This window comes from Pleurodeles waltl, chromosome 11 (assembly GCF_031143425.1).
Source record: "Pleurodeles waltl isolate 20211129_DDA chromosome 11, aPleWal1.hap1.20221129, whole genome shotgun sequence".
Classification (NCBI taxonomy): Eukaryota; Metazoa; Chordata; class Amphibia; order Caudata; family Salamandridae; genus Pleurodeles; species Pleurodeles waltl.
Genome location: NC_090450.1, coordinates 112066342 through 112080108, shown reverse-complemented (window position 1 = coordinate 112080108; position 13767 = coordinate 112066342). Strand labels below are relative to the sequence as shown.

At 41.4% G+C, this 13767-nt stretch overlaps 1 protein-coding gene across 1 annotated transcript in view; it reads right to left on the bottom strand.

Annotated features, from left to right (window-relative positions):
- Positions 1-13767, bottom strand: part of SI (sucrase-isomaltase) — a 632954-nt gene that overhangs the window by 153011 nt on the left and 466176 nt on the right. The window contains exon 51 of the mRNA XM_069213228.1: positions 4021-4189. Within this exon, the coding sequence (XP_069069329.1) occupies positions 4021-4189 (169 nt within the window). The remainder of the gene's footprint in view (positions 1-4020; positions 4190-13767) is intronic.

The window sequence follows — 13767 nt, the reverse complement described above, 5'->3', positions numbered from 1 at the left end:
ACTGTATATTATTGTGTTGTGTGTAGATATTTGTTTCAGATTGAACATTTGAATTCAAGGTGCAACCCCATCAGACCAATCTAATTTTTATCAACTTAGGCCCATGTTTATACTTTTTTAGTGCCACATTTGCATCATTTTTTGGCGCAACATTGGCACAAACGTACAAAATACAATTGTATTTTGTACGTTTGTGCCAATGTTGCATCAAAAAACTATGCAAATGCGGTGCTAAAAAAGTATAAATATGGGCCTTAGTATCTTTATCTCAATGGAAACAGGTTAATGAAGGATAAGTAAGTAAGCATTTAAAGTAAGAAACAGACATTTGATAAGTGCAGCGTTAACCTCATAGGTATTGTGGTGCTATGTCACCCTTGCCGTATCAGCAACAAACAGGACCTACCCTTCCCTATTTATAGTCCATCTTTCCTGAGCCATCCTAAATATGAAATACTCTTTAGGAAATAGTCAGGTTTTGAGATCTTTCCTAAAGTAAGTGAAATTCATACAGGCTCTATGGGGGGGCTGGCAACTAATTCCACAGTTGAGCCGCCCTCAGCTCAAGGGTCCTGTCACCAGACCTAACCTTCCTAAATTTTGGAATACATAGTAGATTGCAGAGGAGGACTGTGAGTTCTTCCTTTGCCTGCAGGGCCTACATTTTCTTTGTAGCAAAATGGGTTCTGTTCCATTTAAAGGCTTATATTCCACTGGGAGCCAGTGTGAATCTTTGAAAGAGCCCGAAGAAGAGGCATATCTAGATTTATCCAGTGCAATATTTTCCACCATCAATTGCACTCTATACAGTCTTTTTATTAGGTACTCTCAGTGACGAGTGCATTAAATAATCAATTCTGCTAAGGATGGTACATTGAATGAGTCACTTTCTTGCTGGCTGTGGCAGCAGTTGCACAATTTACTTAGGTTCCAGAGTAATCCAAAACAAGTGGTTGCAATTTTAATAATGTGTGTCTCCATCAAGAGCTCATCACCCATATATACTCCTAAATTACACACTGCTAGTGATGTCTTTAGATCTTCTGTGCTAGTCTAAGGCCAGGAATTATTCAGGAGTGTATAAGGTTCTTTAGAGGGTGAGCAACATAAAAATTCTTCTTCAGCCAGCTTGCCATCTCTTTTAGGAATTTGTATAATCCCTCCATTGATGCGTGCCTGTTGTTGTCTAAAAACAAAATTAATTGTGTATCATCAGCAAAGTTTATAAAACTCATGCCATGTCATCATATGACAGTCAGCAGTGGGCACAAATATATAATAAAAAGGATAGGCCTCAAAGCTGATCCGTGAAGTACACTGTAATCTGTTTTCATAAAATCTGAGCAGAAGAAGGAAGTGAAATTGCTTGGGCTCTGTTTGATAGATAGGACTCAATCCATTCCAGTAGTATCCTGGCCACACCTATATCCCTCAGTCTGGATAGCAATATTTGGTGGTTCACAGTGTCAAAAGTGGCTGACAGATCTAATAAAATCAACACTGCTGATTGACCTCTTCAACTGTCACCTGGAGCTCATCCATGGCTAGAGTTAGAGCAGAGTCCATGCCATGTGCCGGTCTAAAGCCCTTTTGTTCATTTTCAAGAAAGTTGTGGCTTACCAAACAGTTTGATCATTTCTTATGATATTGGAAGGTAGTTACTAAGAGTAGTTGAATCTTCTGATGGTTTTTTCGATAATGGAGTTATTAGAACTTTCTTCAAGGCCTGTGGAACTATGCATGTCAGTAGGGACTGATTGCAGAATCGTAATGGACTCGGGTATAAATCACACACCCTTTTCTTCTATATTCTACATGTTATTGGGTTCAGTAAGGTGAGTGATGAGATAGTCAAGACCAATTAGCAAAATTCCTCCTTGTTCCTTGGCTCTGTACTTTCAAGGTTTTCTTTAGCTGCTAGGTCCATTTTTTCCACAGTAATGGTCTCCTTTCCAGTAGATAGGTCTCTGTCCAGTAGGTCTATATTTATGTCATCTAAAATAACTTAATCTTCTTAGTGAAGAAGTTCTACAAATTATCACAGAGTTCTTGTGAAAGTGTTATGCTGTGCCTAATACATTCTGGGTTTGCTATATACCTTGCTATTCCAAGTATCTTTCTCTGCCCAATCAAGCTTTTTAGTGTAATACTTTTCCTTAGCCTTTCTAATTTCATTTTTGTAATTATTCAGCACTTTTTTTGTTGTATCTTATCGTCTTCTGAATAGACCTTCCACCATTGTCTCTCTGGTTTTTTACATTCAATAATTGCCTCTTTTAAGATTTCCATATATCTTGGTGCGGATTGTTTGCACCACTGTGTCAGTTTTTATAGGTATAATTTTGTCAAAGATTCCTTTAACTGAATACTGCAACTGATCCTAATTCTCAATGAATATTGCCCATTCCTGGTAGCACGTCTTTGTTTCAAATATCTATATTATTGTAGTTAGCACTGCTGAAGTTATTATGAGTGGTTTGCAGAAGCTGTTTTATGTGACAAAAGACGCAAATATTCACAAACTGAGATTTATGTGTAACAGTTACTGATTTTGACCCCATTTCACTCCAAAGAAATCTCCAAAGCAAGGCTTCTGTACTTATGTACATATGTGAGATCTGGAGCAGTAGCGGATCCACAATACCTGTATATTTTTAATAACTTATGGGCTGCGGGATTCATCAAGCATCCCCTGTGCAATTAACACTATTGATGAGCATATCTAGACAGGGTTATTTGAGGGATCATTGCTAAATGGATATGGAGGCTGACATTTCACACAATTTGAAAATAACTGCACAAGTTGGGTTTCTCAGTTAAATCAAATAATATGGTCTATTTTAATTGTATGTTTGCATCTTAGTTTGTCTCTCTTGGTCTATAAGCTGTTATTTTAAACCATTCCTGGAAAAAAGAAAACATGTCAGAAGAAAAGCATTTAGAGGATAAAGATCACTAAAAGTAGGTAAACATGTTGCTAGGTTAAAGATGAAATGTAACCTTCTCAGAATGTATTATAGGGATATATGGTGTTCCGCTACTTTTGTCAAGTTGGTGCAGTAGTCTAATTTCTACTTTTTCAGTCAGCTTGTCAATCTGTAGTCTATTATGTGTTGTGCCATTCACTTTTGAAATGGTTTTAAGGTATTTTGATGAGTTCCTCTGCAGACATATTTCAATTGAGATTAAAGTCACATAGCATCTCTTTTATTCAGTATAAGTCTGATTGTGCAAAGGTATTTTGCAGTTACAAACCTTACAATACAAAACGCAAGAGAGCCTGTTATCATAAAATACGTTCTTACCTTCCGACTCCTAAAGTACGTTTGGTCCCTCGTCCAAATCTTAAAATGGAGGAGGCATGAAAGATGGGTAACCCTCCCATCTGTGATACTGAAAGGTATATGTCAATGGATTCTGAGATCAACTGCAACTGCAAATATTGGTCAGATACTGACAACTCAAGGGAGGTGATATCTAATTCACTAAGGGTAAGATGTGCCTTTCAGAATTTTGGTGGTGGCCTTGTGGAGAGGAGGCAATGGTCAAAAGAACCACTGCCTGCTCGCCCATTTGTCTTCCCAAAAAGGACACATTTTTCAAAACAACCCTGCTCCCTTTAATTGGCATGACTGTTTATAACAACAAAAATTTCCTGTAGGGATAAAGATAGATTTGGGTGAATATATTGGTAGAGAAAGGAAGGCATAAATGGATGGATGAAGAGAGAAAAGGATGCGGAGAGGGACTGCAAATGCCAGGAGAGAGGTCTGCAGTCCATTATAGCCCTTCATTCCTCCCTTTGCAGCCAGTTACAGGGAGTATCAAACTATGACCTACCTATTCAATATTCATTACCAACGTTACACCATTTTAAAGGAGTATATTGTGGGTAAAACCACAACAGTGTCCAAAGGCAATACACTTGAGGAACATCATGAATATATAGATTTATTACAATGTCCCACATTAATAATGTTGATGTCATGATGTTTAAGTATTGACAGACATTTTACTCACACCAGGAGGTTGGTCCTTTGAAAACATTCCCCAGGTGTTCCAATTCAAATCTTGTCTAAATGTCCTGTGCTCATTTTCTCCAAATCCATATATGTACTGAGAAGGCAAGCGAGTTGATATCTGTATAAACATATCACTAAAGGTAAATCCAGGTAGCTGAGAGTCCCATCTGTAAAATATTTGTATTTCAATAGAGAGATTAATGTACAAAGCAAAAAGTGATATATTATCATGTAGTTAGTACAGGAGAAGTCAAAAATGATTATAGAAAGTTGATATTCTCATGATAAGGCTAAGAGTAGTAAAAATGATCTAAAAGGATTTCACCATTATCTTTATTCTGTGCATGCAAGATTTCCCCCTTTCATGCACAGAAAATGTGGGTGGGTCAATGTTGAAAACTATCGCCCGTATTTATACTTTTTTAGTGCTGCATTTGCGTATTTTGTTATGCAAAAGCGGCTCAAACTTACAAAATACAATTGTATTTTGTATGTTTGTGTCGTTTTTGTGTCAAAAAGCGGCACAAATGCGGTGCTAAACAAGTATAAATATGGGCCTATATTTCATAATATAAATGATCTCGCCAATCTATGGAAAAGCGGAACTGTCTCTTGGCTGAAAGATAAGAATCCAACCATCCTTGTTTCTCATGAAACCCAAAAAACTCTACTGATAGAGAAACAACTCCACTCTATATTCAGCATCAGCCGCACAACAATTTTGACAATAGTTAAAAAAGGTTTAAAAATGCATATTCTGTCCCCAGGGAAGAATAGTGCGCTCTACTAATCTGCATAACATAACATGATGTGGTTCTGTTCCTACAAGTGGAGTGAGACAGTATGAAAAAGGCTCTACAGTTAATCACTCTCTTCACTGATTGGAGAGGATTATCAAACAAACCAATTCAGACCAAGGGCCTATTATTTATTACTACAATTACCATCCTTCAAGAAATTCTTTAGGTCAGTTATCACAGATGCCTTAAAATGTAGCTAGAAACTTGGGTAATAGAGAAAATAACTATGTTAGCATAACTGCCTACAATGGGAAACAACCTTTACAAGTCTTTCCCGCAAATAGCCTTTACCATGCACACCATTATAACAAATTATCTTGTAATGGTATGCATGGTAAGGGCTACGCATGGTAAGGCAGGTGAAGGCTCTCAGCGTCGTTAGAGGAAATGGAAAGATAATTCTGTTTACTCAGAACAAGATGCGCTGCGCCTTAGGAATGAGGCAAGGGGGATTGAGCCGGGGGGGTGGGAGGGTACTGTTTTAGGGACAGGGCAGAGGTGAGGGGGTTAAGTTTGACGGCCCAGGGGGTGGTTTTTGGGCTTATGGCAGGAAGATGATTTTAGGTCTCAGGGTGGGGGATAGGGTTGTAATAATTTAGGGTTCTGGGTGAGGAAGGGGTATATTTAGAATGACTGGGGGGAGTCCTGCTAGGGCCTTTACCATGCATATTCCTTTAAAACTTATGCTTTTACAATGTAATTCATTGTAAAGGCATGCATGGTAAAGGATATGTATAGTATTGGCATTCTTACTGTAAAGCACATGTGGTAACAACATACATTGCAACGGAATGCATAATTCTAACATACAACCATCTACAAATACTTAGTAAAATGACTATGCTAACGGACAGATGGAAGACTCTCCACCTACCTATCATAGAGGAATGGGCCCTCATTAACAGGTAAGTTCTTCTACTTTTCCTTTTAAATTTAGCTTTAAATGTTTATATTTTGACAAAAGAAATGTGGCAAGTACTCTTTAGGAGTAAGGCCCATATTTGTACTTCAATTGCTCCAAATTTGCGTATTTTTTTTTACACAAATTCAGCACAAACCTAACTCCATATTTATATTTTGACTTTAGACACATCAAGCATCAAAATATGTGTCTCCACCATTTTGTAGATGCATACCCCTACCTTGCGTCACTGAGATACAAGGTTGGCGTTCCCATCTAAAAAATGGTGCTATCCCCATAGCCCCATGTTTATCCTCCCATGCTAAAATGACGCACGGGTGGGAGGAGGGGCTAAATTATTTAAAGCCTTGGTCAGACCAGGCATTAGGGGACCGGTGGACCCATTTCCATGGCTAATCACCATGGAATGGATCCACAGGTGCCCTCCCCAAGCCCCAGGATCACCTGTACCCACAACAAAGGGACACCATAGGATGGGGGACCCCCATCCCAGGTGAGTAGGGTAAGAATAGGTAAGCATTTTTTTTTTATTCCATGGGGGGCCTAACTTGGTGCCCCCTGCATGGCACAGGGTGCAATGGCCATGCCCACGTGACACTTGTCCCATGTGCTGGCCTTTGGGGTGGTGGGCAGGAGTCATGATTTTAGTGGTTGTGTGCCAGGAAATGGCACTAGCCTGGTTAGAGGCTTTTTTTTGCCTCTAACTAGGCTAGCGTCATTTTGTGACGCACAACCCCATCCTTCCCTACTGCCACCCAGCTAGCATCTTTTTTTAAGACGCTAGCCCAAGTTTAGCACCTGGTGCCCGGCTGGTGCTGTGGTAAGGCACAAGCCAACGCTTTACTTTTTACAGCAAAACTGCATTTGCGCAGTTTTGTGGCAAAAGGTATAAATCTGGGCCCTCATATTTTCCGACAACCAACCTGCAGCAGTCTCTCTCCCTCTCTCTCTCATTCTCTTGCTCTGTTTCTGTCTTTGTTCCCTCCCCTCCTTTTTCCCTTAGTCTGGGTATTCTTAACCATACTTGAACTCGGACAAGGGGCTAGTTGACCTCTAGGAGAGAGGAAGGGTTTGGTTTAACACCATCACTCTCACAATACTGAGTACATAACAAACATCTAGATAACTCACTGCTGCGTTTAATGTTTAGTGATTTAAACACTCAACTCTCTTGTTTTCTCAAGCTCCCTTACAATCCAAAAAGGGTTAAATATAAGATTTGAAAAGATATGTTGAAATGAAAAAAAGGCTTTCTTCAATCAAGTAACATTGGTGCACTCAGAGATACATTTTAGAGAATATTGTAATTGTGGCCTTCCAATAAATGAGAGGTCCCTTACAGTTTGGAAATATTGGATAAGGGGTCACTGGAGCACTTCCTTTAATCAATATTGATTGAGGTTCTTTAAAAATGCCTTCAACAATGTTTAAAATGTTTATTTGTCTCCTGTTGTTACTGTTTTGTGCCCATTCCTAGCGCACAAACTCATGAAAGAATTTTTTTTTCCAAACATACTAAAAAATAATTTTCCTTAGAAGGAATTTTCTATAATCAATAGCACATGTTGCAAAAAATCTATGAAAAGCTTGCTAAGACGGAACACATGCCAGAAAAGTTTTTCAAAAACCGGACCCGTAATTTCTCCAACCACCATTTTGAAAATTTGAAAATTCACTTATTCCTATACATGTGGCACCATATGGCATGCATGAAAACCTATTCAAGATTACTGTTATATTACTTGCTAGCACATTTATTGGACGCTCCTGCCATGCACTGCACTGCTTTTGACCTCACATATTACATCACTGTAAGTACCTAGACTTAGAAATAGGCCACTAACCCCCACTAGGTCCAGTCTGGTCTCAATAAATGAATCCCAGATGGCAACGAGCAGTTTGGCTTAACTTAGGAGACAGGTATGTAAAGCATTTAAAAATCACAAAACAATAAATAAGTAAAACACAAATTTATGAAAATAGATTATATTGATATCTTTAAAATGATACGAAAATGACAAAAATCCATTAAATGGAACCAGAATTAGGTGTTTTTAAAGATTAAGGCTGTAAATATGACCCTGGCGGTCTTCTGGCTGCCAGGGCCGCAGTGACGGTCCAACTGTGGTCAAATCAGTAGTACGATGGCTTTGGCGGTGGTCAGACTGCCACATTATGCCACATTATGGCCGCCAGCACCACAGGTTTCCCTCTACTTGAGGAACTTGCGGTGCTGGTGGTCCTAGTCCGCCAGGGCAGCGCTGCATGCAGCACCATCCTGGGCATTACGAGCAACCTTCTCCGCTAGCTTTTACATGGTGATTGCACCGCCATGTAAAACTGGTGGAGCTGGGATGAAGGGGGGCCCCATTGGGGCCCCTGCAGTACCTATGCACTTGGCATGGGAAGTGCAGGGGCCTCCATGGACACCCCAATTGTACTTTTCAATGTCTGCTATGCAGATAGTGAAAAGCGTAACGGGTGCTGTTGCACCCTATGCACTGCAACATTGCCTCCTGCTCAATTATGATCCAGCGTTAATGTTGTGGGCTGTTGCCCACTGGGCATTTCTACCTGCTGACCCAGCGGAGAACATGTAATGGGATCTGCGGCAAGGCGGCCACACTGGCGGCAGCCTGACCGCAGGAATTTGTCAAGCGGGTTTTTCTGTCCACCAAACTCAAAAAATCCCCCTAAATGTTTTTTAGCACATAGAAACTAAAAGCACCAATCTGGACATCTGGTTGCACTCGATTGGGGCAAAGTCAATATTTGAGGCTGACTTTGCTGGAGCCCTGCTCGGCTAATGTTTTACCTTCAGATTTAGGGGCTCATTATGAGTTCGGTGGGTAGTGAACTCACAGCCGCTACTTCACCGCCAGTGCAGTGAAGTCCCCGCCAGCCCCATTATGATTTTCCCACTGGGCCTTTACATTGACGTCTGCTCCTATTGGCACCGGCACCAATGTGGCGGTGGGGTGGGTGCAGCAGCACCGGTCATGCATTTCACTGCCCATACTTTGGACAGTGAAATGCACGACGGGGCTGTGTATGGGGGCTGTGTATGGTGGGCAGACGGCCACTTCCATGGTGGTCCACCCGCCACCGCCAGACTCAGAGTGAGGCCCTTAGTCTTTTTCTTGAAGATTTTCTTCACCGGGATGAAGTTGCAAGTCAGAACTGACCTCTCTGGTGCCCTTTTTAGATAAATGTCGCAAGAGACCTCAGTGAAGAATTCTATGTACTGACTTAAACAATTTTTCGTGATGGAAATCTTCGTATAGAACGAACTTGAAATTGAATCCGAACTCCCTTGAGCCGTCTTTAAATACGCTGCTTGGGAAGCCTTAGTCAACTTTTTACGTTTGGACTTATATATTTTTGAGAGATTTTTCTCTCCAACATTGGAAGACCCTCCACAGCAAGCCGATTTTGAGTCTATGTCATTGGAATGCCTTCCCACAAGCTCCCAGTGAAATCGGAAGTCGGGAGCTCTGGAGCTTTTTTCCGCAGGATAAACCTGCAGGTCAGGCAGGGTCGTGGCCAACGTAACCCAACTTGACTCATGATGTCAGGTCGGTCCACTTATGGAGCTTTTTACAAATTTGCTCCTCCCACACTTCTCCAAACTTCTGGAAGGTTTTGAAGGTTCTTTAGGAGTCCATAACTCACCGGAAGGTTCTAGAGGGTCTGAGTTGCTCCTTGAGGGTTAGGACTCCAACTCTCAGAATCTAACTGGCTCAAATCCAAAAATTACCACTGGTCACTGGTCAATTGGTCAGTTTCTTCAAGGCTTGTTGCAGGGAACTCTGGTAAGCTATTTTCCACCTGCAGCAAACACGGAGTCTCTTCTTGAAGCAGTTGAAGACAGGCAAAGTCCTTTTAGTGGTGAAGCCCAAGGTGGCAGCTAGTGCAGGCCTTCAGAGTGCAGTGTCTGGGTGGAGGTCAGGGGTCCAGCAGGGCAGTCCTTCTTCTTCTTTATCTTGTCCCTTGTAGGGATCTGAGGTGTGGTGCAGCCTGTCAATTTTATCCTTGCTCCTGGGGTGGGAAGCTGGGGTGGCTTCCAGACCAATCACGTGCAGGCCACCATCCTCTTACATCACCACTTCCTGGAAAGTGTAGCTAAAATCAATCCCATGAAGCAACATTCTCTCAAAATCCAAGAGAGCAAAAATTCTATCTCAGAGGTTGGGTCTGGCTGAGCCCGCCTACTGGGGTGGCTAAGTTTCCCTTAACACATCCCTTTGCAGCCCTCTCTTAATCTAATCAGAGGGGACCTGGCTGTCTGGTTTAGCAAGAAATGGGAGAGGTCCCATTGCTGGCCCAAATGTCATTCCCTCCCTTGAAGTACAGTTTGGCTTCTCTCCCCCATCCTGTTTCACCATCTACTGAGGCCGTTCTCCTCCCCTAGGCAATTACTTTGTTTTCAGCCTGGGCTGCGTCACACCTCATTAAGGCAGCCTGCCCAAGCTGCCAGAAGCTGGCCAATTAGAGAAGGCCACTACAGAGCTGAAAATGGTAACTTTTAGAAAGAGTTATATTAAATTCAACAGTTGCAAGTTGTTGGATGTATTATAACTTTTAATTTGACACTAACAATTCCATACTTTGCTCCTTTCTATGGAAAATAAGACTTTATTATTTTAAAATAAAGTTTCCCCATGATAGCCGATAGAGTCCATTCACTACAAAGGGGGGAAATAAATGTAGCTGTTATTCCTCCATCAGGGCTTATAAAACATCTTTTATAAGGTCCCTGTTTATAGTTACACTGCACCCAAACCTAGGGGTACCAACACTTTAGGGGTGATATATGTAAAAATAAGGTAGCTTAAGACTTTGGAAGAACTTTTTTATTTGGGGTTAGCTTTAACTTAAAAGCAGCCAGTAAGGCCTTGAGCATGTCAGCAGTGCATCTATGGTTGCACTACCTATGCTGGGTTCCCTCCACCTACATGACCTACCATATACTAGGGACTTATTTGTATGTTGATGTATTATAATTAGCCTAATTAGCATAATCATTTTAAACAGAACACAGATCCAGGGACTGTTAAGCAGTGCTGAGGGCACCATGAAAGTCAGAAAAAAACAACATAAGTGAAAAATGGAGCAAAAAGTGAGGGGGCTTTTGCAGTCACCCCAGTTTTCCCACAGTCACTCTTGACATGTTCTAAGACATAATTTAAGACATCATTGATAACATCTTGAATTACATCACTGATGACATTACTGGACCTGGGAAATAGCATCTAAGCTGGCTTCAGGGTATGGGGTTCCCGGTACCGTTATAGGATCTGGGAGGCTTAGTTAGGGAACCTGCGTAGCGCCCTCCCCTCTTTCACATTTGGCCTGAGGGTAGGCGCGAAGGACATTTAGAGGCTCGGGGTGGGGGACCGCACTGTCCCTAACCCTCATTTAAGAGTTAAAGCCTGTGGGGTGAGGCAGGGCTTCTAGATGCTTGGGGAGGGAGGACCTGGGCCCCCTCCCAGTTTAACACATTTTGGCCCCAAGAGGTGGCTCTTTAATGGCTCAGGAAGGGGGGCCCTACACCCCCTTTTTTGATGATATATATTACCTACTGACAATTGCCAGTAGGTAGTGATAGTTAGGACATAGGGCCTCATTTACAAGGCCCATGGTGCAGGGTGGCACAGAAAGTTCCTTGCTGTGCCAACCTGAACCACCAGGAAAGGGCAGAAATGATACAAGATATGGCACATTTTTATCCTCTCCCCTTGTGATGGTGCACAAATGGCTGCAATGCACAAGATAGTGTACCCTTACACCCTGGTGTAATGGAGCCTACATTGTGGTGATGACAGTTTTTGTGCAGGAAGGGACACCTTCCTACACAAAAAGATTTATAAGAAGTGTTGAATTCTTTCTATGTGTGCTGCAGAACACATTAAAAGAGGAAACAAAGATATTTCTCCCTATTGAGTCCCTCTTATGCCACCCTTTGGTGGTGTAGGAATCTGATATATTCCCAGACATTTAAATCGGGTTCTGTGGGTGTTGCATGAGAGTACCCCAAGCAACAACCATGGAATGCTCTATTCAAATAGTGTTATTTGTGAAAGGGGTCCATATTTGCAAGGCCATAAAGAGCCACGCAAGGTGGATTTGCATGGCCTTGCAAACATATGTGTGCACACTTCGCCACCAGAGCATTAAAAAAATGACTCTCCAGTGGTGCAGTGTGCTGCTAAAGTCTCATAAATGTGGTCCCTGGTTTCCATAGGACAACCATTTTTTGTTTTGGCAATAACTTTAGGGCTGTTTGATGAATGCTCACAAAATGTTTCCAAACTAGGTTGGCAGTGACTTTAGCTGCTGTCTTGAAAGTTTTAAGATGCTTTATCAAGTGAGGACTGGTAAAAAGGGGGCAAGTCCCAAAATGCGTATTTCACATGCATATTCCCATAGTGGTTTTACACACAACTACAGCCTGAAAGACTGGACTGAATTACATTAAATTTGAAAGCTCCTGGTGCAGAAAAAGCCCTCTTTGTAATTTGATGCAAGTCAGTTCAGTAATTTAGAAGTTATTAAAGAAAAAATAAATATGTACATCTAGGGACGCAAATCTACAGTGGTTCCCCCACTGATCATAGTGGATTCACAGATCCATGTGCCAACAGCAATGCCATGATTGGTTGTCCACAACCTGAGAAGAAAGTTGCAGTCACTGTTTCCCAATGAGGAACATAATATTAAGAATTGATAGAAGGGGTCAGAGTAGATGTACCATGACCCCATGGGACTAATAGAGGGGTTCTGTGAGGGACTTCTCATGGGCAATAAGTTGTTTGAAAATGTTTTTTTTAGCATGCAAGGATGATCTGCCTGGATTCAGTTAGTTTCAGGTAGATTTGTGGATCCAGACCCCCAATTAAAAAAAAAAAAACACATAAACTCACTCACAGACCCACACACCTATTGACACATTCACTCACACACCCACTTACACACCCACACAACCACTCACACACCCATGCAGCCAGTCATCCACCCACTTATAGACCCTCAAAACCACTCACAGACCCACACAGCACTCCCACTCACATACTCTCACAACCACTTACACACACACACTACTCACATACCCATATAGCCACTCACACAGTCACACATCCACTTATAAACTCACACAACCACTCACACAGCCAGTCACACACCCACACAGCCACGCACACAACTACTCACAGATCCACATAACCATTTAAACACCTGTTCACAAACCAACATAGCCACTCCTACACCCAGGCCCACTTAGTCAGTCGCATATGCACTCGTGCATCCACCACACACCCACACACCCACTTACACACCAACACAACCACTCACACACACACACTCACACACCCGCATTGCACCCGGGTTACAGGGATGTTATAGTTCGGAAATAGCATTAAAAACTATAGAAATTCACACAAAAAAAGTTTGCAGAGATAAAAACAAAGATTACAGGACTGTTATAGTTAGGTTCAGAATTAACACACACAAAATGATAGAAACACAGCAGTTATAGTTAGAGTTAATTCATGTAACTATTACTTGGCTCTAACATAACTATAACTCACACCCTTGCCATGCACCTCTACTTGTAACATATATTTCACCACTCATGGCATCTTCTGCGATGTCATTGGTAACATCAGTGTAACATATCCAGTGAAATTATTGATGAGAATTCTGTTCATAGTGAGGGTCGGAGTAATAGTTACCTTAAGGCTGGAGTTATAGTTACATGAAGTAACTGTAACAGCTAAATTTCTATGGTTTTGTGCGTTTTAATTCTGAACCTAACTATAAAAGCCATGAAAGTTTTTTTTTGTTTTATTTTTTTAGTCAATATATATGTACCTTTATCTGCACATGTATCTCTCTCTCTCTCTCTATATATATATATATATATATATATGTATAATTCTTTTAAAAAATACCAAGATTACAGGGTCATTATATTAGATATTTAGGGTCAGAATCTGCATGCACAAAGCCACTGAAATATATATAT